The sequence below is a fragment of the Scyliorhinus torazame genome, chromosome 9 (assembly GCF_047496885.1).
Source record: "Scyliorhinus torazame isolate Kashiwa2021f chromosome 9, sScyTor2.1, whole genome shotgun sequence".
In the NCBI taxonomy this organism is placed as follows: Eukaryota; Metazoa; Chordata; class Chondrichthyes; order Carcharhiniformes; family Scyliorhinidae; genus Scyliorhinus; species Scyliorhinus torazame.
This window is the reverse complement of record NC_092715.1, coordinates 72,478,477-72,506,281: the sequence shown is the minus strand read 5'-3', so window position 1 is coordinate 72,506,281 and position 27,805 is coordinate 72,478,477. Positions and strand designations below refer to the sequence as shown.

General features: G+C 50.8%; 1 protein-coding gene across 1 annotated transcript in view; it reads left to right on the top strand.

The window, feature by feature from the left end:
• Nucleotides 1-27,805, top strand: part of fcho2 (FCH and mu domain containing endocytic adaptor 2) — a 337,179-nt gene that overhangs the window by 203,666 nt on the left and 105,708 nt on the right. Inside the window, exon 22 of the mRNA XM_072516128.1 lies at nucleotides 6,421-6,532. Coding sequence (XP_072372229.1) covers nucleotides 6,421-6,532 — 112 coding nt within the window. The remainder of the gene's footprint in view (nucleotides 1-6,420; nucleotides 6,533-27,805) is intronic.

The following is a 27,805-nucleotide window of genomic DNA, read 5'->3' as shown; positions in this document are numbered from 1 at the left end:
GTTGACACAAATCTGATCCACACTGGCTGTCCAGAAAGCTGGCCAGTCGGTCTCCCAAGGAGTCTGAGTTGCAAAATACACTTTTATATGCATGTTGCAGTCTGGAACTATGTATAGTGATGGTAGAGGGTCCTATTTCATAGAATTCCTGTAGTGCAGAAGGAGACCATTCGGCCCATCAAGTCTGCACCAACCCTATGAAAGTGCATCCTACCTAGGCCCAGTTCCCTGCCCTATGTTTGTAACCCCATAACCCCACCTATCCTTTGGACACTAAGCGGTAATTTAACATGGCCAATCCACCTAACCTGCACATCTTTGGACTGTGGGAGGAAACTGAAACCCGGAGGAAACCCACACAGACATAGGGAGAACGTACAAACTCCACATAGACAGTCGGGCAAGGTGGAATTGAACCCAGGTCCCTGGCATATGAGGCAGCAGTGGTAGCCACTGTGTCACCGTGCCATCCATAATTTCTTTCCATCACATGGCCGACTGTGAATCTATCCCCTCTTACCCCTTGCCATTGACATATGTTGGAAGAATTTCCAAGTTGATAATCAACTTGTTTGGCCACGTTGTGAATGTATCTTCTAGGGCGGCATGTGGCACAGTGGTTAGCACTCATACTACGGCACTGAGGATCCGGGTTTGAATCCCGGCCTGGGTCACTGCCCGTGTGGAATTTGCACATTCTCCCCGTGTCTGTGGGTTTCACCCCAACATCCCAAAAGATGTGCAGGTTGGATGAATTGGCCATGCTACATTGCCACTTAATCGGAAAAAATAATTGGGTCCTCTAAATTTATAAGAGGAAAAAAAATGAATGTACCTTTCTTTGGCTATCAAGACCTGGAGTGGCACTCAAACTCGGAGCTTCTGCTTGTGAGGCAGGGATTTCACCACCGCCACAGACCTCCCTGGAATATTTTATACAGACCGTGGGCTGGATTCTCCAAAAATGGGGCTGTGTCCACACGCAAGTGTAAAAATACTGGCGTTTCACTCTTGACTTTCCTCAAGAAAGTCCTGAGTGATTCTCCTGCCTGCAGGGGGCTGGGCCCCAGAGTGCACCTCTCAGCTCTGGCTGCAGATACAGGGCCCCCACACCTCCGGTCGGGAGTCCACGCATGCGCACGGTGGCGACCTGCAGAGGCTGCGCCTTGCACAATGGCGGTCTCTGATTGCGGACCGTCATCCAAAATGTAGGCCCCCCCGAGATCTCCCCTGGCCATCCATGAGCCCCGCCCCCCACCTGGGTGGCCGCGAACCGAGTCCACAGCCGCCACCCGAGGTTCCTGATGGCTGATACGTGGTTAGAATCACACCGTCGGGAACTCGGCCAGTTTTGCGCGGAGGGGGCCTCTGTCAATGGCCCCCTAGCCGCGCCACGTAGATCGCACCTGAGTGATTCTCTGGGGACCGGCCATTCTCCGCCCCTGCGCCAAATGCGATTTCGGTGCAGGGCTGCAGAGAATCTAGCCCCTTAATTTGCTAATTGGATTTTAAAGCATTCAGTTGTCTAATCTAGAGTTTATTTGCATTCAAAATAATTGTTATGGGAACAAAGGAAAATGTTTTTATTAAAGGTAGCTTTAGTTTAATTCACACAATCAACTTTTAATTCTCTTTAATTCTTTTAACCTTGGTGCTATCTTGGAATATGTGGTTTGGCCTTTCAGCCAGATTTTGCAGTAGAGGTAAATGCACATGAACTGTAGCCTTAGAAAGTTGAAAAATTGCAACTGCTAATTCTTATACACATGGTATAAATTGTGGTGCATTTGTAATTGACTGCATGATTTTTTTTGCTGAGCGTTCTTCTCAAATATGTAATGCCTGTCCAAAAGCTTGCTAAAATGGTGTTTTAATTGTGCAAAATTGCTACCACTCCTAATAGTTCTTCATATTTTAATGGTAGTGACTATGACAGAGATTATATATACCATATAAAATAAACTGGAGAACTAAAATTAAATCCTGTTACACTTATAAATGTACTTTATAAATCAGCATGTCAATAGAAACCTGACCTTCTTGTCCGAAAACTTGTTATTTGAGTTTTGCACAATTAAAAACTAGAGAATTTAGCATCTCTCTGCATGAGACTTTAGCTTTAATATCTGGTCACTGTTTTTGGTCTTTGTCCCGATGTTTGTGTGTTTATTGTACCAGATGGTGATGTATTCACTAGAAAACTTCCTTCATTTGAGAGGCGCAGTGAGACACCTGCAGGTACTGTAATTGGTGGAAACTTTAAACCAGTTTTTAAAGGCATCAATCCCATTATTGCAACATGATTATACTTTTTACTAGATAAACTGATAGAATGAATAATAGCTATAATTGGCCGCATTGGCTATAAGCATGTGTACAAGATAATCTTAATAATCTTTATTATTAATTTTTATTCGTGTCACAAGTAGGATTACATTTACACTGCAATAAAATTACTGTGAAAATCCCCTAGTCGCCACAATCCGGTGCCTGTTCGGGTACACGAAGGGAGAATTCAGAATGTCCCATTCACCTAACAAACACGTCTTTCAGGCCTTTGGGAGGAAACCGAAGCACCTGAAGGAAACCCACGTAGACACAGTGAGAATGTGCAGACTCAGCACAGACAGTAACTCAAGCCGAGAATCGAACCCTGGTCCCTGTACTGTAATAATAATAATAGTCGCTTATTGTCACAAGTAGACTGAAAAGTCCCTAGTCGCCACATTCCGGCGCCTGTTCAGGGAGGCTGGTATGGGAATTGAACCCGCGCTGCTGGTGTTGCTCTGCATTACATTCCAGCTATTTAGCCCACTGTGCTAAACCAGCCTCTACAAGGTCTATCCAGGTCTCGAAGTGTCGCGATCAGGACCCTGCCCACAATGGGCAGGGCAAAGCCTTGCATGCCTAAGTGGGTTTAAAACCCATTTAGGCATGCTGATCCCGGATCTATCTGGCTCCAGGCATCTACTGGTCTCCCCAGGGAGACCCCAGCCAGGCGCCACTCAGTGCTGGCCCACACAAATGTGGACGAGGTGGAACGGCAACCGGGAGATTGCACAGGCCAATGGAGGCCCCCGAGTGGTCAGGGACAAGGCAGAGTGCCCCCCCCCCCCCCCGGAATGTGGGCACCTTGGCACTACCATCTTGGCACTACAAAGGAACCCAGGTGGCACTGCCAAGGGTCAGGGCCTGAGATGGACCATGCCCATGAAAGGAAGGTGGCATGGAGGGGAGGGGATAGCGAGCGGGCATAGCGAGGCTATGAAGGTGCCACGGTTGTGGGGGTGGCTGAAGGTTGAGGGTCCGGGATTTGGGAGAACCCAAAAATAGGCATGGGAAGGCCTGAAAGGGGGGGGGGGGGGAGGGGTGCAGAGCGACCCCATAGCAGGGTGTCATCACTTTGGGGGGAGGGCGGGAATTGTAATGCCCATGTATGTGGGGGGTGGCAATACCCGTGGGTGTGAAGGACCATCAATCCTCTTAGAATCAGGGCACCCTTTCAAAATGGTGGCCCATTCTCCGAGAAGCCAGTCTGGCCAGTGAGTTCAGCTCCCCAGTGGTGAAAATAATTCTTAGTGTGGGCTAGCCCGGTGAGAAACTTCCAGGGCCCAAAAAATTGACGAAGTGTAGTTAGATAGTGGTGGGGAACTCACCAACAGACTGGGGAGAAACTCCCAGCAAAACCCGCCATAAATGACACGTAGGATCTTTTCAGTTAGATCGCACCCATCGTCTTACCTTCAATCATCTAGTGATTTTTACAAACTTCTATATTGAAATACTCTGGGTTGATACACAAGGATATGTCATGCTGAATCTTAAAGATTACACTCATGAGAATTTCTTGTTAATCCTGAAAATTATTTTAAATATTGAGAGCTTAGATTTGTGAAGTTTTAGTTCTTTTGACGAAGGACCACAAATCTACAAATATCTCTCGGCTGGATTTTACGTTTCCCAATCAGGCACACTGGCTCCCCACACTGACAAAAAATTTAGAATGATGATATCAGATAGGTAACCTGACGTCATCACACCAGCCTCTGATAATACGGAAGGTGCGCAGGCGTAGAAATTGGCAATCTGTCCACCATTTTGAAATGACTAATTAACAAACTATTAAGCGTGTGAACAACCAATTCGTCTGCAATTTTTTGTTGCCTATACCATTTTTTAGACATCAGCTGTAAAAGACGTTTGGGAATCTTTTACAACAGCTATAACGAGGCAGCATGAGAGCGGTAGAAAAAGGCTGCTACTGGGATCATTGTTGAATGTACCAGAAAAGTCTGCTGGGGAAGGTGACAACCCCTGCATGATTTTTTAATTACTCTTTTAAAATCCTTTTTTGCACCTTCAATGAATAATAAAGACCGATTCTGAGAGTAGGGGACTTTACAATCACTAATTATCTATCAGATTATGCTGATTGTTATAACAACAATAATGATTTATATTTATATAGCACCATTAATATAATAAAATGTTCCAAGGCACTTCACAAGAGCATTACAAAATAAAATGTGACCATTCCACATAAGGAGATAGGTCAGATGACCAAAAGGTAGAAGAGGTAGGTTTTAAAGAATGCCTTAAAGAAGGAAGAAGTGGTAGAAAGGCTGAGTGGTGAAAAGGTTGGTCAAAGAGGTATGTTCTAAAGAATGTCTGAAAGAAAGAAGAAGAGGTAGAAAGGCTGAGTTGTGTAGGGAGGATACTCCAGAACTTGGACCCTAGGCCACTGAAGGAATGGCCATCAATGGTGGAGCAATTAAAATTGGGGATGCTTACGAGGCCAGAAGTAGAGGAACGCAGCTGTCTCAGAGGGTCGTGGGGCTGGAAGAGATTATAGGGATAGGGAGGGATGAGTTTAAGGACATTTAAGAGCAAGGATAAGAATTTTGAAATCAAGACATTGATTGACCAGAAGCCAATGTAGGTCAACTAGAACAACCCATAATAAATAGGTGAACCGGGTGCTCCGGTTCCCTTCCACAAGTCCCGAAAGACGTCTTTGTTAGGTGACAGTAAGCTTTGTGTGAGATAAGGCATAGGCAGCAGAGCTTTGGATGTCCTCGAGTTTACAGAAGGTAGAATGTGGGAGACCAGTCTGGAGTTCATTGGAACAGTCAAGTCTAGAAGTAGTGAAGAAAGATTTCATCAGCAGAAGAGCTGAGACGGGAAAAGGTAGGTGATGTTATCAAGGTGGAAATAGGCAGTCTTGGTGATGGCACAAGTATGACGCTGGAAACTCATCTCAGGGTCATGTGTGACAGAAACCTTGTCAACAGACTGGTTTAACCTTAGAGGGAGAGCGATGCAGTTGGTAGCTGGGGAACAGAGTTGAAACCAAATGCTTTGGTTTTCCCAACATTTAATTATGAAAATTTCTACTCATCCAATACTGGATGTTGGATAAGCATTCTGATAATTTAACAACAGTCAAGGAGTTGATAAAGGCGATAGTGAGGTCAAGCTAAGGGTCAGCAGCATATTTGTGAAAACTAATACTTTGCTTTTGGATAATGTTGTCAAAGGGCAGAATGTAGATGAGAAATCGGAGAGGGCCAAGGAAGGATTTTTTTCCCTAATGTTAACCTGACTAGTTGTGATCTAATTTGGTTTTAGTTATAAGGTGTAGGGAATTTTCTTCTGAGTAACAATTTTATCAATTTCATAGCACAATAGCATGGCACGGTAGCACAGTGGGTAGCACTGTTGCTTCACAGCGCCAGGGTCCCAGGTTCAATTCCCGGCTTCGGTCACTGTCTGTGCGGACTCGGCACGTTCTCCCTGTGACTGCGAGGATTTCCTCCGGGTGCTCCGGTTTCCTCCCACAAGTTCCGAAAGACGTGCTTGTTAGGTGAATTGGATATTCTGAATTCTCCTTCTGTGTACCCGAACAGGCGCCGGAATGTGGTGACTAGGGGCTTTTCACAGTAACGTCATTGCAGTGTTAAAGTAAGCCTACTTGTGATAATAAAGATTATTATAAAAGATTAATATATTGTAGTTCTGAGTCAATTTGCACAATGCCAACTTTCCAAATTTCTCTCCTTTTGGCCGTTTCAAGAATAGTGGATCACATTATTTATTTAAAATACTGGGAAATTGTTGTTGTCGATCGCTAAATGTTAGCTTAACTGCCACAGATTTCACTTTTTAAAAAGAAAATGGTTTTGTATCTTACTCTCCAGAATTTCTCAGCTCTCCTAACTTGTCTCGGATAATCAAATTTGTATGCCTGATAATTTCAAGTTCAAGAATATGAACATGATTCTCCGTGTACAACTTAGACATGATTTTAAAGCATTACTGAGATTTTCATACATTTAACAAATATTAAAATAACTACAGACACAAGGAAATTGTTTAATTTATTTAAGATGAAATACATTTTTTTTTCTGTTTATCTACCAGGCACTTCTCGTGGACCCAGTCCGATAAGCCTTGGGTCACAAGACTCCTTACCAGTTGCAACTGCTTTCACAGAATCAGTGAATGCTTATTTCAAGGGAGCAGACCCATCAAAGTAAGTGGATTTGATCTTCAGTACCTACAATATTATAGTTAACCATAAATCTACAGAAAACCTAAAATTACTTAAAATAAAATGAATGCACTTGATCAAAACCGTTAAATTTTGACAGGGTGGGTGTGGAGAGGATGTTTCCTCTTTTTGGAGCATCTAGAACTTTGGGTCACTGTTTGAAAATAAAGGGTCGCTCATTTAAGACAGAGATGAAGAGAAATTTGTTTTTTCAGAGGGTCGTGAGTCTCTGGAACTCTCTCAAAAGGCAGTGAAAGCAGGGTCTTTGAATATTTTAATTTTTTTATTTTTAAAAATATGTTTATTCAAATTTTCCCAACAAAATTTTTTAACAAACAAGCTCATAACAAAAAGAAGAAAGAACACAAACACCACAATCAAAAAATAATAAACTACTTATACATTGGGTTTCTCCCGCATATATTAACCCCCCCCATATGACATTCAAGAGTACCCTTGGGGAAACCCCCCCACCCGCCCAAATACCCCCCCTAAAGAGACCCCCCCCTGGGTTGCTGCTGCTGCTGACCTCCTCCTAGCGCTCCGCGAGATAGTCTAGGAACGGTTGCCACCGCCTGAAGAACCCCTGCACAGACCCTCGTAAGGCAAACTTTATCCTCTCCAGCTTAATGAACTCTGCCATGTCATTTATCCAGGCTTCCACACTGGGGGGGCTTCGCGTCCTTCCATAATAACAGGATCCTCCGCCGGGCTACCAGGGACGCAAAGGCCAGGATACCGGCCTCTTTCGCCTCCTGCACTCCCGGCTCGTCCGTTACCCCAAATAATGCCAACCCCCAACTCGGCTTGACCTGGACTTTCACCACCTTGGACATAGTCCTCGCAAGACCCCTCCAAAACCCCTCCAGTGCCGGGCACGACCAGAACATGTGGACGTGATTTGCCGGACTACCCGAGCACCTCCCACACCTGTCCTCCACCCCAAAGAACCTACTCATCCTCGCCCCTGTCATATGCGCTACCTTGAATTGTATTAGGCTGAGCCTGCAGCAAGAGGAGGACGAATTAACCCTACTCAGGGCATCAGCCCACAGACCCTCATCGATCTCCTCCCCAAGCTTCTCCTCCCATTTGCCCTTTAGCTCCTCTACCGAAACCACCTCCTCTTCTTTCATCTCTTGATAGATCGCCGAAACCTTACCTTCTCCGACCCATACACCCAAAATCACCCTGTCCTGAATCCTCTGTGCCGGGAGCAATGGGAATTCCCTCACCTGCCGCCTCACTTGCATATACCTGAACGCATTTCCCGGGGGTAACCCAAACTGCTCCTCCAACGCCCCTAGGCTCGCAAACGTCCCATCTATAAACAGGTCCCCCATTCTTCTGATTCCTGCCCGATGCCAGCTCCGAAACCCTCCCATCCATCCTTCCCGGGACGAACCAATGGTTCTCCCGAATCGGGGACCAAACCGAGGCTCCCATCTCGCCCCTATGCCGTCTCCACTGCCCCCAGATCTTCAACGTTGCTGCCACCACCGGACTCGTGGTGTACCTTGTCGTCGAGAGCGGCAGTGGTGCCGTCACCAGCGCCCTCAGGCTCGTGCCCCTGCAGAACGCCATCTCCAACCTCTTCCACGCCGCCCCCTCTCCCTCTATTACCCACTTACTCATCGCCACGTTGGCTGCCCAATAGTAGCCGCACAGATTCGGCAGCACCAGCCCTCCCTGTCCCTGGTACGCTCCAGAAACACCCTCTTTACCCTCGGGGTCTTATTTGCCCACAGTAAACCCATGATGCTCCTACCTACCCATTTAAAAAAGGCCTTGGTAATCACAATGGGAAGGCACTGGAACACAAAGAGAAACCTCGGGAGGACCATCATTTTAACCGACTGTACTCTGCCCGCTAGCGAGAGTGGCAGCACATCCATCTTTTGAAATCCTCCTCCATCTGCTCCACTAACCGCGTCAAATTGAGCCTGTGCAGGGCCCCCCAGCTCCCAGCCACCTGGATCCCCAAGTACCGAATGTTCCTTTCCGCCCTCTTCAATGGTAGGTCGTCTATCCCCTTTCCCTGGTCCCCTGGATGCACCACAAAGAGCTCACTTTTCCCTACATTGAGCTTATAGCCCGAGAAGTCCCCAAACTCCCTTAGGATCCGCATGACCTCCACCATCCCCTCCACTGGATCTGCCACATACAGCAACAGGTCGTCCGCATACAGCGACACCCGATGTTCCTCGGACCAACCCCTTAGTGCCATGGCCAAAGGCTCAATTGCAAATGCAAACAACAAGGGGGACAGGGGGCACCCCTGCCTCGTCCCTCGGTACAGCCGAAAGTGCTCCGACCTCTGCCGATTCGTAGCCACACTCGCCACCGGGGCTCTATATAGGAGCCTGACCCAACTGATAAACCCCTCCCCGAACCCAAACCTCCGCAGCACTTCCCAAAGATACTCCCACTCCACCCTGTTGAAGGCCTTCTCCGCGTCCATAGCTGCCACTACCTCCGTCTCTCCCTCCACCGATGGCATCATAATCACGTTGAGGAGCATCCGCACATTAGTGTTTATCTGCCTGCCCGTTACAAATCCCGTCTGGTCCCATGACTCACCCCAGGGACACAGTCCTTAATTCTCGTAGCCAGCACTTTTGCCAGCAACTTAGCATCCACATTGAGGAGCGAGATCGGTCTATACGACCCACATTGCAGCGGGTCCTTCTCCCGCTTCAGGATCAGCACCTCGGACATTGTCGGGGCAGGGTCCCCCCCTCTCTTGCCTCATTGAAAGTCCTTACTAACAACGGGCCTAGCAGGTCCACATATTTCCTATAAAACTCCACCGGGAACCCATCTGGCCCTGGGGCCTTCCCAGCCTGCATGTTCCCCAATCCTTTAACCAGCTCCTCCAACCCAATTGGCGCCCCTAAACCAGCCACCTCCTGATCCTCCACCCTCGGGGACCTCAGTTGATCCAAAAATCGTCGCATCCCCTCTTCCCCCGCTGGGAGCTCAGATCTGTACAGCTCCTCATAGAAGTCCTTAAATACCTCATTTACTCTCACCGCACTCCGCACCGTATTCCCCCTGCTATCCGTAACTCCACCTATCTCCCTCGCTGCCACCCTCTTACGGAGTTGGTGTGCCAGCATCCGGCTCGCCTTCTGCCCATACTCGTACGTCGTCCCCTGTGCTTTCCTCCACTGCGCCTCTGCTTTCCCTGTGGTCAACAGGTCAAACTCCGTCTGGAGGCTTCGCCGCTCCCTAAGTAGTCCCTCCTCGGGGGGCCTCTGCATATCTCCTGTGCACCCTTAAGATCTCCCCCACCAACCTCTCCCTCTCCCTGCCCTCTCTCTTCTCCCTGTGGGCCCTATTGGAGATTAACTCTCCCCTGACCATCGCCTTCGACGCCTCCCAGACTACCCCCACCTGCACCTCTCCGTTGTCATTGGCCTCCAAGTATCTCTCAATGCACCCCTGCACCCTCCCGCACGCCACCTCATCCGCCAGTAATCCCACATCAAGACACCACAGCGGGCGCTGGTCCCTCTCCTCTCCTAACCCCAGCTCCACCCAGTGCGGGGCGTGGTCTGAGATGGCTATGGCCGAATACTCCGTTCCTTCCACTTTCGGGATTAGCGCCCTACTCAAAACAAAAAAATCTATCCGGGAGTAGGCTCTATGTTCATGGGAAAAGAATGAGAATTCCCTGGCCAGGGGCCTAGCAAACCTCCACCGATCCACTCCCCCCATCTGGTCCATAAACCCCCTAAGCACCTTGGCCGCAGCCGGCCTCTTCCCCGTCTTGGGATCTGGAGCGATCTAATGCTGGATCCAGCACCGTGTTGAAATCCCCCCCATTATCAAGCTTCCTGCCTCCAGGTCCGGAATCCGACCCAGCATGCACTTCATAAATCCGGCATCATCCCAGTTCGGGGCGTATACGTTCACCAGTACCAACCACACCCCCTGCAACCTACCGCTCACCATCACGTATCGACCCCCATTGTCCACTACAATATTCTTGGCCTCAAACGACACCCGCTTCCCCACCAGTATTGCAACCCCTCTGTTCTTCGCATCCAGCCCCGAATGGAATACCTGTCCTACCCATCCCTTTCGTAACCTGACCTGGTCTGCCACCTTCAAATGTGTCTCCTGAAGCATGACCAAGTCTGCCTTTAGTCCCTTTAAGTGCGCGAACACGCAGGCCCTCTTAACTGGCCCATTCAGGCCCCTCACATTCCAAGTTATCAGCCGGATTGGGGGGCTTCTCACCCCCCCTCCCGGCCGACTAGCCATCTCCTTTTCTAGGCCAGTCACGTGCCTGCGCCTCCCGCACCCTCCAGTCCCCCAGACGGCGGACCCCCGCCCCGACCACCTCTCCTATTTCCAGTTCCCCATTGGCCAATGAAGCAGCAACCCTATACTCCCCCCCCCCCCCCCTTCCCCCGCTAGATCCATATCTACCTCTTTTGCTCCCCCCATAACAGTCCCGTAAGTCAGCTGACTCCTGCTGACCCCGGCCTCTGCCGTCTTCCCATCGAACCCCCCAGTGTGGGAATCCCCCCTCCGCCTCCTCCCTAGCAGTCAGTGTGCGCTCCTCCGACCCCCACCGCCGTCCTTCCCTAGCGCGGGAAAAAGCCCGCGCTTTCCTGAGCCGGCCCCGCCCCCTCTGGCGCAGCTCCTTTTGCGGCCTTATCTCAATTCCCCCATCCCCGGGCCTCCCCTCCCTCCAACACCGGCGCCCACAGTCTCCCCATCAAATCCCTTCATCCATCCCCATCCAGCACCCAACTGTGGTAGTATGCATTAGGGGTCATGTGGGACTGTGAAGCCATGATGTCATTGGCTGACAGATCCCGGGTCCTGGTTGGACGTTGACCTCTAGCTCCGCCCTGAAGGTGGAGTATAAGTACCTGGAGTCCTCCCCGCAGGCAGTCTACTACTGAACTGCGGGGGAAACAGTCACGCTTAATAAAGCCTCATCGACTTCACTCTATTCGTCTCTCGGAGTCTTTGTGCGCTACAATTTATTAAGCGTGACTAAAGGACTATGGAGCTCAGGATCATCCCGGAATGCCTGAGGATCAGCCCCCACGCAGTGAACGCGGCAGCAGCTTTCAAGCACTGGCAGACTTGTTTTGAGGCCTACCACAGAACGGCCACCGGCCGGGTCACAGAAGACCAAAAACTACAGGTCCTGCACTCGAGGTTAAGCACGGAGATTTTCTCTCTCATCAAAGACGCAGAGGATTTCCAGACGGCGTTCGCAGCACTGAAAAGTCTCTATGTCCGCCCAGTAAACCAGATCTACGCTCGCTATCAACTCGCAACGAGACGGCAAAGTCCCGGAGAATCGATAGATGAATTCTACGCCGCGCTCCTAATTTTGGGACGAGCCTGCAGCTGCCCATCAGTGAACGCAAATGAACACACGGACATGTTAATGCGCGATGCTTTTGTGGCAGGTATGAACTCCTCCCAAATCCGCCAAAGACTTCTAGAAAAAGAGTCGCTAGGACTCTCAGAGGCACGGGCCCTAGCAGCCTCCCTAGATGTGGCCGCGCAAAATACCCGCGCCTACGGCCCCGACCGCGCGGCAGCCCATTGGGCTCCGTACGTACCCGTCGCGACAACCCCCCCCCCCCCCGGACACCCCACACGCTTGCGCGGTCCAAACGCCAAGTCGCACCGGGGGCGCCCGCTGCTATTTCTGCGGCCAGGCGAAACACCCCCGGCAGCGCTGCCCAGCCCGCGCAGCGATCTGCAAGAGCTGCGGGAAAAAGGGCCATTTCGCGGTGTGTGCCGGTCCCGCGAGGTCGCCGCTGTCCCGGGAGAACAGGGAGCCCTGCACGCCGTTTACGCTCACCAACCCCCCCAGCGCCCCATGTATGACCCGCAGGCGCAGCCACTCTGGGTCCCGACCACCGCGGTCCCGGGAGAACAGGGAGCCCTGCACGCCGCTTACGCTCCCCAAACCCCCCCCCCGCGCCCCACGTATGACCCGCCGGCGCTACCACTTTGGGTCCCGACCACCGCTCTCCCCGGAGAAGAGGGAGTTCTGCGTGTCTCTAACGCCCCCCCCCCCCCCCCCCCCGCGCCCCACGTCTGACCCGCCGGCGCTACCAATTTGGGTCCCGACCACCGCTGTCCCCAGAGATGAGGGAGCCCCGCGCGTTCCTAACGCTCCCCAACCCCCCCAGCGCCCCATGTGCGACCCGCAGACGCCGCCATTTTGGGTCCCGGCCACCACGAGGGGAGGAAGGGCGCCGCCATCTTGGACCACCGCAGACCTGTACGACGCATGGGGCGGCCATTTTGTCCACCCCCGCCGCCATCTTGTGACCCCCCAGCCATGTGCGATGCATGGGGACAGCCATTTTGTTCTCCCCCGACGCCATCTTGGACGGCAACAACGGACCCCAGTATCGACGGCTCCACGGGGTTCGAAGAAGACGCTCAACTACTACAACCACATCTCGCTTCAATGACGCTGGACCAAGCTCGGCCCCGGACACTCCAGACGACGACGACAACGGTGCTGATAAACGGGCACGAGACACCATGCCTAGTCAACTCCGGGAGCACGCAGAGCTTTATCCACCCCGACACGGTAAGACGCTGTTCTTTGACCACCCATCCCAGCGCACAAAAGATTTCAATAGCTGCAGGATCCCACTCCGTACAGATCAAAGGCTTCTGCATAGTTACCCTAACGGTGCAAGGGAGGGAGTTCAAAAACTACAGGCTCTACGTCCTTCCCCAACTCTGCGCCCCCACATTACTGGGATTAGACTTCCAGTGAAATCTATAGAGCCTAACCTTCAAATTCGGCGGCCCAATACCCCCACTCACTATCTGCGGCCTCGCAACCGTCAAGGTTCAACCCCCATCCTTGTTTGCAAACCTCACCCCGGATTGCAAACCCGTCGCCACTAGGAGCAGACGATACAGCGCCCAGGACCGGACCTTCATTCGGTCCGAAGTCCAGCGGCTACTAAAGGAAGGCATAATCCAGGCCAGCAATAGTCCCTGGAGAGCACAGGTGGTAGTAGTAAAGACAGGGGAGAAGCAAAGGATGGTCATAGACTATAGCCAGACCATCAACAGGTACACTCAACTAGACGCGTACCCTCTCCCCCGCATATCCGACATGGTCAATCGGATTGCCCAATATAAAGTCTTCTCCACCGTGGACCTCAAGTCCGCCTACCATCAGCTCCCCATCCGCCCAAGTGACCGCAAGTACACAGCCTTCGAGGCAGACGGGCGATTATACCATTTCTTAAGGGTCCCATTTGGCGTCACAAACGGGGTCTCGGTCTTCCAACGAGAGATGGACCGAATGGTTGATCAACACGGGTTGCGGGCCACGTTCCCGTATCTCGACAATGTAACCACCTGCGGCCACGATCAGCAGGACCACGACGCCAACCTCCAAAAATTCCTCCAGACCGCTAAAGCCTTGAACCTCACGTACAACGAGGACAAGTGCGTTTTCAGCACAAACCGGCTGGCCATCCTGGGCTACGTAGTGCGCAATGGGATAATAGGCCCCGACCCCGAACGTATGCGCACCCTCATGGAATTTCCCCTCCCGCACTGCTCAAAAGCCCTGAAACGCTGCCTGGGGTTCTTTTCATACTACGCCCAGTGGGTCCCCCAGTACGCAGACAAGGCCCGCCCCCTAATACAGACCACGACCTTCCCTCTGTCGACAGAGGCTTGCCAGGCCTTCAGCCGCATCAAAGCGGATATCGCAAAGGCCACGATGCGCGCCATCGACGAGTCCCTCCCCTTCCAGGTCGAGAGCGACACCTCCGACGTAGCTCTAGTGGCCACCCTTAACCAAGCGGGCAGACCCGTGGCCTTTTTCTCCCGAACCCTCCACGCTTCAGAAATCCGCCACTCCTCAGTGGAAAAGGAAGCCCAAGCCATAGTGGAAGCTGTGCGACATTGGAGGCATTACCTGGCCGGCAGGAGATTCACTCTCCTCACGGACCAACGGTCGGTAGCCTTCATGTTCGATAATGCACAGCGGGGCAAAATCAAAAACGACAAGATCTTAAGGTGGAGGATCGAGCTCTCCACCTTCAACTACGAGATCTTGTATCGTCCCGGAAATCTGAACGAGCCGTCCGATGCCCTATCCCGCGGCACATGTGCCAACGCACAAATTAACCGCCTCCAAACCCTCCACGAGGACGTCTGCCACCCGGGGGTCACTCGGTTTTACCACTTTATCAAGTCCCGCAACCTCCCATACTCCTTAGAGGAGGTCCGTACAGTCACAAGGAACTGCCACATCTGCGCAGAGTGCAAACCGCATTTTTTCAGGCCGGATGGTGCGCACCTGATTAAGGCTTCCCGCCCCTTTGAACGCCTTAGTCTGGATTTCAAAGGACCCCTCCCCTCCACCGACCGCAACATATACTTCCTTAATGTGGTGGACGAGTACTCCCGCTTCCCATTCGCCATCCCCTGTTCTGACATGACCGCGGCCACAGTCATTAAAGCCCTGAACACCATATTCACACTGTTCGGTTGCCCCGCATACGTCCACAGCGACAGGGGGTTCTCCTTCATGAGTGACGAGCTGCGCCAGTTCCTGCTCAGCAACGGGATAGCCTCGAGCAGGACGACCAGCTACAACCCCCCGGGGGAACGGGCAAGTAGAGAGGGAGAACGGCACGGTCTGGAAGACCGTCCTACTGGCCCTACGGTCCAGGGACCTCCCAGTTTCACGGTGGCAGGAGGTCCTTCCGGACGCCCTCCACTCCATCCGGTCACTACTGTGTACTAGCACTAACCAAACGCCTCATGAGCGCCTCCTTGTCTTCCCCAGGAAGTCCTCCTCTGGAACGTCGCTGCCGACCTGGCTGGCGGCCCCAGGACCCATCTTGCTCCGAAAGCACGTGCGGGCGCACAAGTCGGACCCGTTGGTCGAAAGGGTTCACCTCCTTCACGCGAACCCGCAGTACGCTTACGTGGAGTACCCCGACGGCCGACAGGACACGGTCTCTCTGCGAGATCTGGCGCCCGCCGGCAACACACACACCCCCCCCGACACCAATCACCCAACCCCCCCCCCTTCCTGCCACCGCCGCACCCCGCGACCGCCCCCTTCCCAGGAGGATCAGTCCTCCTCCCAGGCCCGACCAGGAATGAAGCCCAAGCTGAAACCGTAAGGCTCCCGGAGACGACAACACCGGAACAAGCACCACCACCGGGGCCGAGGCGATCGACACGGACGACCAGACCGCCCGACCGACTCGTGGCGTCGATCTAACAGTACAATATGTGGACTTTTAACGAGAACATTTTGTCTTTTCCTGACGATTACTGTAAATAGTTTGAAAAAAAAAAAAAACCCTTGTACATACTGTAATAACATGCAAAAGTTTTCCTCCCAGGACCAGCCTTGTAAACCCTTACCACCATGCGACGCATCACCCCGCCGGGTTCATTTTTAACAAGGGGTGAATGTGGTAGTATGCATTAGGGGTCATGTGGGACTGTGAAGCCATGATGTCATTGGCTGACAGATCCCGGGTCCTGGTTGGACGTTGACCTCTAGCTCCGCCCTGAAGGCGGAGTATAAGTACCTGGAGTCCTCCCCCGCAGGCAGTCTACTATTGAACTGCGGGGGAAACAGTCACGCTTAATAAAGCCTCATCGACTTCACTCTATTCGTCTCTCGGAGTCTTTGTGCGCTACACCAACCAAGGGAACAATCACTACACGTAGTTAAAACCATGGGCGTCATTCTCCGACCCCCCGCCAGGTCGGAGAATCGGCGGGGGCTGCCGTGAATCCCGCCCCCGCCGGTTGCCGAAGTCTCCGGCACCGGAGATTCGGCGGGAGCGGGAATCGCGCCGCGCCGGTTGGCGGGCCCCCCCGCTCGATTCTCCGGCCCGAATGGGCCGAAGTCCCGCCGATAAATTGCCTGTCCCACCGGCGTAAATAAAAGCACCTATTTACCGGCGGGACAAGGCGGCGCGGGCGGGCTCCGGGGTCCTGGGGGGGGCGCGGGGCGATCTGGCCCCGGGGAGTGCCCCCACGGTGGCCTGGCCCGCGATCGGGGCCCACCGATCCGCGGGCGGGCCTGTGCCGTGGGGGCACTCTTTCCCTTCCGCCTCCGCCACGGTCTCCACCATGGCGGAGGTGGAAGAGACTCCCTCCACTGCGCATGCGCGGGAAATTGTCAGCGGCCGCTGACGCTCCCGCGCATGCGCCGCCCCGACATGTCATTTCCGTGCCAGCTGGCGGGGCAACAAAGGCCGTTTCCGCCAGCTGGCGGGGCGGAAATTCCTCCGGCGTCGGCCTAGCCCCTCAATGTTGGGGCTCGGCCCCCAAAGATGCGGAGCATTCCGCACCTTTGGGGCGGCGCGATGCCCGTCTGATTGGCTCCGTTTTGGGCGCCAGTCGGTGGACATCACGCCGTTTCGGGAGAATTTCGCCCCATATATACAGCAGACACCCCCCCCCCCCACAACCACAGACCCTCAATTTGAGTCCAACTTTTCAGTCTGTATAAAGCTCCAAGCCTCCTCAAGCGTTTCGAAATAGTGGTGCCGATCTTGGAATGTGACCCACTTTCGCGCTGGCTGCAGCGTACTGAACGTCACCCCCTTCCGATGGAGCACCGCCTTGGCCCGATTAAAGCCAGCTCTCTTCTTGGCCACCTCTGCACTCCAGTCCTGGTAGATTCGGATCTCCGTGTTCTCCCACCTGCTGCTCCGCTCTTTCTTGGCCCATCTCAGGACACGCTCTCGATCCATAAAGCGGTGAAACCTCACCACTACAGCCCTTGGCGGCTCCTTGGCCTTGGGTCTCCTTGCCAGGACCCGATGAGCCCCATCTAGCTCCAGGGGCCTCGGGAAAGCTCCCGCGCCCATCAGCGAATTGAGCATCGTGCTCACATATGCCCCGGTATCGGGCCCCTCAACTCCTTCAGGGAGACCCAGAATCCAAAGATTCTTCCTCCTCGATCTATTCTCCAGGTCCTCAAATCTTTCCTCCTACCTCTTATGCCGCGCCTCGTGTGCCTCCACCTTCACCGCCAGACCCAAGATCTCATCCTCGTTCTCCGAGGCTTTCTGCCGCACCTCCCGGATCGCCGCCCCCTGGGCCCTCTGGGTCTCCACTAGCTTCTCAATCGCCACCTTCATTGGCGCCAGCATTTCTGTCTCCAGCTCCTCAAAGCAGCGTTTAAGAAACTCCTGCTGCTCCTGCGACCACTGCGCCCATGCTGCTTGGTCTCCACCCGCCGCCATCTTGCTTTTTCTCCCTCTCACTTTTTGCTGCTCCAAGATCTCTTTTTTTACCGCTCCACTCCTGGTCCAATCCATATACTGTCGGGGAGACCTTGCTGTCACCTTCCCACACTGGAAGCTGTCGAACAAGTGCCGTTGGGGCCCCTCTAGAGAGCCCTAAAGTCTGTTCCCGACGGGAGCTGCCGAACGTGCGACCTATTCAGGCATGGCCGCAACCGGAAGTCTCTTTGAATATTTTTAAGGCAGAGGTAGATGGGGGTAGGCAGAAATGTGAAGTTACAATCAAATCACCCCAAATCTTATTGAATGGCAGAGCAGACCCGAGGGGCCGAGTGTCTACTGCTCTTAATTCATATGTCCATATGTGCTGCATTTTGAAGAATTGCAAATATATCCTGAAAACAAGTTCAGTCTTAGACCATCAAAAATGAAATACTCTGACTTCCGGATGCGGCGATGACCAGCTGAGTCGCACGTTTCGGCAGCTCCCGGTGGAACGGACTTTTGGGCTCTTAATAAGAGCCCCAACGGCAATTTTAACGGCTAAAAGTACTGTGCGGTAAACCAGAAGGGAATCCCCCCTGGATACGGATGGAAAAAGGAGAGGAAAGTGGCCGGATTGCGGTGGATCCTTTAGAGCAGCGGCAAGGAAGGCAAGCAAAAACCAAGATGGCGTCGGAAGGTGGCAGTTTAATATGGGGCCCTGAACAACACGAGTTTTTGAAACGCTGCGTGGAAGAGCTTAAAAAGGAGATGAAGAAGGAGCTGTTGGCCCCGATATTACAGGCGATTGAAGGGCTAAAAGATGAGCAAAAGACCCAGGAGCGGGAGCTTCGGGTCGTGAAGGCAAAGGCTGCCGAGAACGAGGACGATATACAGGGCCTGGTGGTGAAGACGGAGATGCACGAGGCACACCATAAACGATGTGTGGAAAGGCTGGAGGTGCTGTAGAATAATGCGAGGAGGAAGAATTTAAGGATTCTTGGTCTTCCTGAAGGTGCAGAAGGGGCGGACGTCAGGGCATATGTGAGCACGATGCTGCACTCATTAATGGGAGCGGAGGCCCCGACGGGTCCGTTGGAGGTGGAGGGAGCATACCGAGCGATGGCGCGAGGACCGAGAGCAGGAGAAATTCCCAGAGCCATAGTGGTGAGATTCCTCCGTTTTAAGGACAGAGAGATGGTCCTCAGATGGGCAAAGAAAACTCTGAGCAGTCGGTGGGAGAACGCGGTGATCCGCGTATATCTAGACTGGCGTGCGGAGGTGGCGAGAAGGAGGGCGAGCTTTAATCGGGCCAAGGCGGTGCTTCATAAAAAGAAGATTAAATTTGGAATGCTGCAGCCGGCAAGACTGTGGGTCACATATCAAGGGAAGCACCACTACTTTGAAACGGCGGATGAGGCGTGGACATTTATTGTTGAAGAGAAATTGGAATAAGCGGGTTATTAAAATTGAACGTTTGAGACAAAGTGGTGGGGCGAATATGGGGGGCGAATAGGGGGGAAAAAGGGGGGAGAGATGATTTTTATGTAGTTAATCCTGCGACCCGGTAACTTTTCTCTCTTCCACGGGTTGTGGGGGAGGGAGGAAGGCCATTGGGGGCGGGGCCAAAAGGGAAGTTAAAACCATGGGCTTTGTTCCCGCGCTATGATAATTATGGCGGGAATAGGGAAGCAGGAAGGAGGGGGCGTCGCACGGTGCGAGCCGAGGTCACGGGGGGGAAGCCGAGGTCGGCCAGAGTTTGCTGACTTCTGGGAGCAACATGGGGGGTGTAACTACGCTAGTGGGGGATCTAGCGGGGGGGGGAGGGGGGATTTACTGGGTTGCTGCTGCTGGGGAGAAGGGGGAGCTGGTATGTGGTGGGTTGGGCGGGGCGGGAGGGCACCGCCTGGGGGGGACACAGCTGCGTGGGAACCGGGTGGGGAGCTGGATAAAAGGGGATGGCTAATCGACAAGGGGGGGGGGGGGGGTAAAGAGCCCCCCAACCCGGCTGATCACGTGGAATGTGAGAGGGCTGAACGGGCCGATAAAGAGGGCACGGGTACTCGCACACCTTAAGAAACTTAAGGCAGATGTGGTTATGTTACAGGAGACGCATTTGAAACTGATAGACCAGGTTAGACTACGCAAAGGATGGGTGGGGCAGGTGTTTCATTCGGGGCTAGATGCGAAAAACAGGGGGGTGGCTATACTAGTGGGGAAGCGGGTAATGTTTGAGGCAAGGACCATAGTGGCGGATAGTGGGGGCAGATACGTGACGGTGAGTGGCAAATTACAGGGGGAGGCGGTGGTCTTAGTGAACGTATATGCCCCGAACTGGGATGATGCCAACTTTATGAGGCGCATGTTAGGACGTATCCCGGACCTAGAGGTGGGGAAGTTGGTAATGGGTGGAGATTTTAACACGGTGCTGGAACCAGCGCTGGACAAATCGAGGTCCAGGACTGGAAGGAGGCCGGCAGCAGCCAAGGTGCTTAAAGACTTTATGGAGCAGATGGGAGGAGTAGACCCATGGAGATTTAGCAGACCTAGGAGTAAGGAGTTTTCGTTTTTCTCCTATGTCCACAAAGTTTATTCGCGAATAGACTTTTTTGTTTTGGGAAGGGCGTTGATCCCGAAGGTGAGGGGGACGGAGTATACGGCTATAGCTATTTCGGATCACGCTCCACACTGGGTGGACTTGGAGATAGGGGAGGAAAAAGAACGGCGTCTACCCTGGAGAATGGACATGGGACTAATGGCGGATGAGGGGGTGTGCCTAAGGGTGAGGAGGTGTATTGAAAAGTACTTGGAACTCAATGATAATGGGGAGGTCCAGGTGGGAGTGGTCTGGGAGGCGCTGAAGGCAGTGGTTAGAGGGGAGCTGATATCAATCCGGGCACATAAAGGAAAGCAGGAGAGTAGGGAACGGGAGCGGTTGCTGCAAGAACTTCTGAGGGTGGACAGGCAATATGCGGAGGCTCCGGAGGAGGGACTGTACAGGGGAAGGCAAAGGCTACACGTAGAATTTGATTTGCTGACAACGGGTACTGCAGAGGCACAGTGGAGGAAGGCACAGGGTGTACAGTAAGAATATGGGGAGAAGGCGAGCAGGTTGCTGGCCCACCAATTGAGGGAAATAGGGGGAGTGAGGGATGAGGAGGGAGAGATGGAGCGGGGAGGGGAGAGAGTGAATGGAGTGTTCAAGGCATTCTATGAAAGATTATATGAAGCTCAGCCCCCGGATGGGAAGGAGAGAATGATGTGTTTTCTGGACCAGCTGGAATTTCCTAAGGTGGAGGAGCAGGAGAGGGTGGGACTGGGAGCCCAGATCGAAATGGAGGAAGTAGTGAAAGGAATTAGGAGCATGCAGGCGGGGAAGGCCCCGAGACCGGATGGATTCCCCGTTGAATTTTACAGGAAATATGTGGACTTGCTCGCCCCGCTACTGATGAGAACCTTTAATGAGGCGAGGGAAAGGGGACAGCTGCCCCCGACTATGTCAGAGGCAACGATATCGCTTCTCCTAAAGAAGGAAAAAGACCCGCTGCAATGCGGGTCCTATAGGCCTATTTCCCTCCTGAACATAGACGCTACGATTCTGGCCAAGGTAATGGCAATGAGGATAGAGGATTGTGTCCAGGGGGTGGTCCATGAGGACCAAACTGGGTTTGTGAAGGGGAGACAGCTGAATACGAATATACGGAGGCTGCTAGGGGTAATGATGATGCCCCCACCAGAGGGGGAAGCGGAGATAGTGGTGGCGATGGATGCCGAGAAAGCATTTGATAGAGTGGAGTGGGATTATTTGTGGGAGGTGTTGAGGAGATTTGGCTTTGGAGATGAGTATATTAGATGGGTACAGCTGCTGTATAGGGCCCCGATGGCGAGCGTGGTCACGAATGGACGGGGGTCTGCGTATTTTCGGCTCCATAGAGGGACGAGGCAGGGATGTCCTCTGTCCCCATTATAGTTTGCACTGGCGATTGAGCCCCTGGCAATAGCATTGAGGGGTTCCAGGAAGTGGAGGGTAGTACTCAGGGGAGGAGAAGAGCACCGGGTATCTCTGTATGCGGACGATTTGTTGTTGTATGTGGCGGACCCGGCGGAGGGGATGCCAGAGATAATGCGGATACTTGGGGAGTTTGGAGAATTTTCAGGATATAAACTGAACATGGGGAAAAGTGAGTTGTTTGTGGTGCATCCAGGGGAGCAGAGCAGAGAAATAGAGGACTTACCGCTGAGGAAAGTAACAAGGGACTTTTGCTAATTGGGGATCCAGATAGCCAAGAATTGGGGTACATTGCATAGGTTAAATTTAACGCGGTTGGTGGAACAGATGGAGGAGGACTTCAAGAGATGGGACATGGTATCCCTGTCACTGGCAGGGAGGGTGCAGGCGGTTAAAATGGTGGTCCTCCCGAGATTCCTCTTTGTGTTTAAGTGCCTCCCGGTGGTGATCACGAAGGCTTTTTTCAAAAGGATTGAGAAGAGTATCATGAGTTTTGTGTGGGCCGGGAAGACCCCGAGAGTGAGGAAGGGATTTTTGCAGCGTAGTAGGGATAGGGGGGGGGGCTGGCACTACCGAGCCTAAGTGAGTACTACTGGGCTGCCAATATCTCAATGGTATGTAAGTGGATGGGAGAAGAGGAGGGAGCGGCGTGGAAGAGATTGGAGAGGGCGTCCTGCTGGGGGACTAGCCTACAAGCTATGGTGACGGCGCCGTTGCCGTTCTCACCGAAGAAATACACCACAAGCCCGGTGGTGGTGGCTACTCTGAAAATTTGGGGGCAGTGGAGACGGCATAGGGGAAAGACGGGAGCGTCGGTGTGGTCCCCGATAAGAAATAACCATAGGTTTGCTCCGGGGAGAATGGATGGGGGATTTGGAACATGGCAAAGAGCAGGAGTAACACAATTGAGAGATCTGTTTGTAGATGGGACGTTTGCAAGTCTGGGAGCGCTGACCGAAAAATATGGGTTGCCCCAAGGGAATGCATTTCGGTATATGCAACTGAGGGCTTTTGCGAGGCAACAGGTGAGGGAATTCCCGCAGCTCCCGATGCAGGAGGTGCAGGACAGAGTGATCTCAAAGATATGGGTGGGGGACGGTAAGGTAGCAGACATATATAGGGAAATGAGGGACGAGGGGGAGATTATGGTAGATGAGCTGAAAGGGAAATGGGAAGAAGAGCTGGGGGAGGAGATTGAGGAGGGGCTGTGGGCTGATGCCCTAAGTAGGGTAAACTCATCGTCCTCGTGTGCCAGGCTAAGCCTGATACAATTTAAGGTGTTACACAGGGCGCATATGACTGGAGCACGGCTCAGTAAATTTTTTGGAGTAGAGGATAGGTGTGCGAGATGCTCGAGAAGCCCAGCGAATCACACCCACATGTTTTGGTCATGTCCGGCACTACAGGGGCTTTGGGTGGGGGTGACAAAGGTGCTTTCGAAGGTGGTGGGGGTCCAGGTCGAACCAAGCTGGGGGTTGGCTATATTCGGGGTTGCAGAAGAGCCGGGGTTAGGGGAGGGGGGGGGGGTGCTGGGGAGGAACCAGAAGGACTCTCAGGGATGTTAGTGTATAAGTATAATAGGTATAGGTTGTTGTTATAGGTAATTGTATACTGGACTGCTGAATTGTATTTTTGGAGAGTATTTATTTGGGACAAGGCAGTTGCCATTTGGTTTTGTTTTTTAATTTTGATGTTCATATATTATTTATTTCTTGTTTAAAAAAACTGGCCATTGTTATTTATATTGTTATATTACTGTGTAAAAGATACAATATGTACTGTTATGGTTGGCCAAAAATGTTGAATAAAATATATTTATAAAAAAACATTTTTAAAAAAAATGAAATACTCTTAATTTTTGCGATGGTATTTTGAGATTTATTTTTCAATGTGTTCCTTACTGTGTACTTCGTTCAGAAGTAATGAGTAAGTGAAATTGTATGTTGGCACAATTTGGCCCATTGTACAACCTACACTGGTATATTGAAATACAAATAATTACATTTTTCAGTTAAAGGAGTCTAAAATTTGTGATTTGTAGACACATTGTTAAAAATTTACTCTCCTATCATTAATAAGTAAAAGAACATCTCTCCATGCTCTAGGCATACAAACTAGAAGGTCTCCGGTTCATCTCCTGCTGCTGAGTTAGCAGGCCTTTTTCAGGCAGCAGTTGGGCACTGCAATTGGTCTCAATGTTCCTTAACTACGGATACAAATAATTAACAAGGGTCGCTACTACTGATGGCTATCTTGTGATTTCTGCTGGAGTCTCTAAATCAGTGGATTGTAAGGCCATGAACAGATTTGCTGTTATGCGCTCGACAGTTTGATTGCCTACCAACATGCAAATGAAATAAAAAAAGGAACCGCAAGAGTAAGAGTCAGTTTCTTCATGAGCGATTGGGAGAAAATTGGAGTAAAAGTACTTTCTATTTCTGTATAGGAAAGAAAAGTTTAATAGCTATAAAAGCACAAATCCCACAAATGTGTTGTGCTGATACTTAACTGTTTTTGAAGCAAAAACCTTCAATAATACAAACTTGTAGGTCTACCTTTTTTCTTTTGTTAACCTAATCAGGGGAATTTGCTTGAATTATTCTTTCGATACAATTTTTGACAGATCCTTAATGCCTTGTTGCGTTAATTAAACATAGATTAAACCATAGTTAGAGTAATGTTTGTAGATTTGGTCACCCTATTACAGGTTCAAGAGATAGGGAGGGGCAATTCCATGCAGGGATTTAAGTATGAGACTGAGCATTATAAAATCAATATGATGACGGGCCGTGAATCAGTGGTGATCACTGAGGGCAGGCGGAAATGGGATTTGACATAGCATGGGTGATAGGTAGCAGAATTTTGAATGAGCTACAGCTTAGATGGTTAGGAGGCTGGTGAGGAGAACATTGAAATAGCTGACCCCAGAGACAGTAGAGACATGGATGAGATTTTCAGCAACAGATATTACAAGGTTGTAGCGATAGTGTGAAGAGGCAGGTGATGTTGTGGAGATTTTTTGTGATGGAGTGGTTATAGGTTTGAAAGTTTTGTTCAGGAAGAAATAGGATGCCAATGGCTTGGCTCCAGCTGAAATACACTGTTCCTTGTAATGGAGAGGGCATAGAGTTTATGATAAAGGGTGAAGATGATTGCTTAGCTCTTAACCATTATTTATGTTGAGCAAAATGCAGCTAACCAAGGCTAAATAGTGGACAAACCTGAGAGCTCAAAGGTTGAGGGATTGGATGGAGAGGTAGAGCTGGCTATATTTGTACACGTGGAAGTTAACTCTGTGTCTGCAGATAATGTCACAAAGGAGCAGCATATCAATGAAGAACAGGAAAATGGCAAGTATGCAGAATTTCCAAGATGATATAGCAGTGGAAAGAGAGACCACTGTAGTAGATGGTCTGACAGAATTGGATAGATCAAGGTAGAACAAAGATAACCCAGACACAATTAGTTGGCAACTCAGGAGAGGTGCTTGAGGAGGAAAATGCAGTTGACTCTGTTGAGGGCTGCAGAGAGGTTGAGAGGACAAGGACCCATGTTATATTTAAAGATTTCACATTGTTAATCTGTTGATCTGTTTGCTTACTTGTCTGCCCGGCTAAATTGGCCCAATCCTTCTCTATCTCCCTGAACTTTGTCTTGCCAATCTTGCAGTCTTATCTTTGACTCTTTGTTGTCTTTTTGAATTCTTACATAGATACTGCCTACATTGAGATCACTATTTTTCAATTGTTCTCTACTCTCACATCTGCTTATTTGCCATTTCATTTCCGAGAACTAGTTAAATTACTTAATATAACTACAGCTAATTGTATAATATTTCAAAACTTGAAACCCTAATTAGTTACAAGAAATTACAACTAGGATGGCAGAACAGGTGATATTTACCATCTGCGCCATGTAGGAGCAGGTCACCACCACTCTGACCACCGCAATCACATCCCCAGTAAGCTTTTACAACTTGAGGAATTCGGCTTAGAGTTGATAAGCTGGAATTAGAGTTTAGAACTCTCGAAACATCAGGAAGTGCCACCTGGATGCCCTGCTGCCCAGGTAGTGTCAGGCTGGACACCTGAACACCATAAGACATAGGAGCGGACGTAAGGCCATTCGGCCCATCGAGTCCACTCCACCCTTCAATCATGGCTGATTTCAACTCCATTTACCCGCTCTCTCTCCATAGCCCTTAATTCCTCGAGAAATCAATAATTTATCAACTTCTGTCTTAAAGACACTCAACGTCCCGGCCTCCACCGCCCTCTGTGGCAATGAATTACACAGACCCACCACTCTTTGGCTGAAGAAATTTCTCCTCATCTCTGTTCTAAAGTGACTCCCTTTTATTCTACGTCCACCCTATCTAAGCCATTCATTATCTTGTAAGTTTCTATTAGATCTCCCCTCAACCTCCTAAACTCCAATGAATATAATCCCAGGATCCTCAGACGTTCATCGTATGTTAGGCCTACCATTCCTAGGATCATACGTGTGAATCTCCGCTGGACCCACTCCAGTGCCAGTATGTCCTTCCTGAGGTGTGGGGCCCAAAATTGCTCACAGTATTCTAAATGGGGCCTAACAAGTGCTTTATAAAGCTTCAGAAGTACATCCCTGATTTTATATTCCAAGCCTCTTGAGATAAATGACAACATTGCATTTGCTTTCTTAATTACAGACTCAACTTGCAAGTTTACCTTTAGAAAATCCTGGACTATGACTCCCAAGTCCCTTTGCACTTCAGCATTATGAATTTTGTCACCATTTAGAAAATAGTCCATGCCTCTATTCTTTTTTCCAAAGTGGAAGACCTCGCACTTGCCCACGTTGAATTTCATCAGCCATTTCTTGGACCACTCTCCTAAACTGTCTAAATCTTTCTGCAGCCTCCCCACCTCCTCAATACTACCTGCCCCTCCACCTATCTTTGTATCATCGGCAAACTTAGCCAGAATGCTAAGTTCCGTCATCTAGATCGTTAATATATAAAGAGGACAGCTGTGGCCCCAACACTGAACCCTGTGGGACACCACTCGTCACCGATTGCCATTCCGGAAAATAACCTTTTATCCCAACTCTCTGCCTTCTGCCTGACAGCCAATCGTCAATCCATGTTAGTACCTTGCCTCGAATACCATGGGCCCTTATTTTACTCAGCAGTCTCCCGTGAGGCACCTTATCAAAGGCCTTTTGGAAGTCAAGATACATTACATCCATTGGCTCTCCTTGGTCTAACCTATTTGTTATCTCTTCACAGAACTCTAACAGGTTTGTCAGGCACGACCTCCCCTTACTAAATCCATGCTGACTTGTCCTAATCCGACCCTGCACTTCCAAGAATTTAGAAATCTCATCCTTAATGATGGATTCTAGAATCTTGCCAACAACCGAGGTTAGGCACTTGGCCTATAATTTTCCATCTTTTTTCTTGTTCCCTTCTTGAACATGGGGGTTACAACAGCAATTTTCCTATCCACTGGTCTTGCTTTATCCACCCTGCTTGTTACATCCTTTACAAATTCTAATAAATTTGTCAAACTCGATTTCCCTTTCACAATACCAAGTTGACTCTACATGATTTGTTCTGCTACTACATCCTTAGTAATGGATTCCAGCATTTTCCCAATGACAGATAGCTAACTGGCCTATAGAATCCTACTTTTTAATCTTCCTTTCTTGAAAAAGGGCTCTATGCACTCTCCATTTGCGCTTTTCCAATTCTCTGAGACCTTTCCAGAATCTCGTGGATTTTGGAAGATTACAACTAATGCATCCACTATCTTTGCAGCCAGTCTTTTTTAAAGATCCTCGGATGTGGGATATCTGGTCTGGGAGCCGTCAGCCTTTAGTCCCATTTGTTTTCCTGGTACTTTTTCTCTGGTGATAATGATTTTCCCTCTAACTTGCCCTTGATCTTCTACTATGACTACTTCATCTTCCAGCAGCCTCAAGTACTGCAAGTGTTCTCTTAACCAAACAGCCTCCGCGGTTGGCTCCTCGGATACA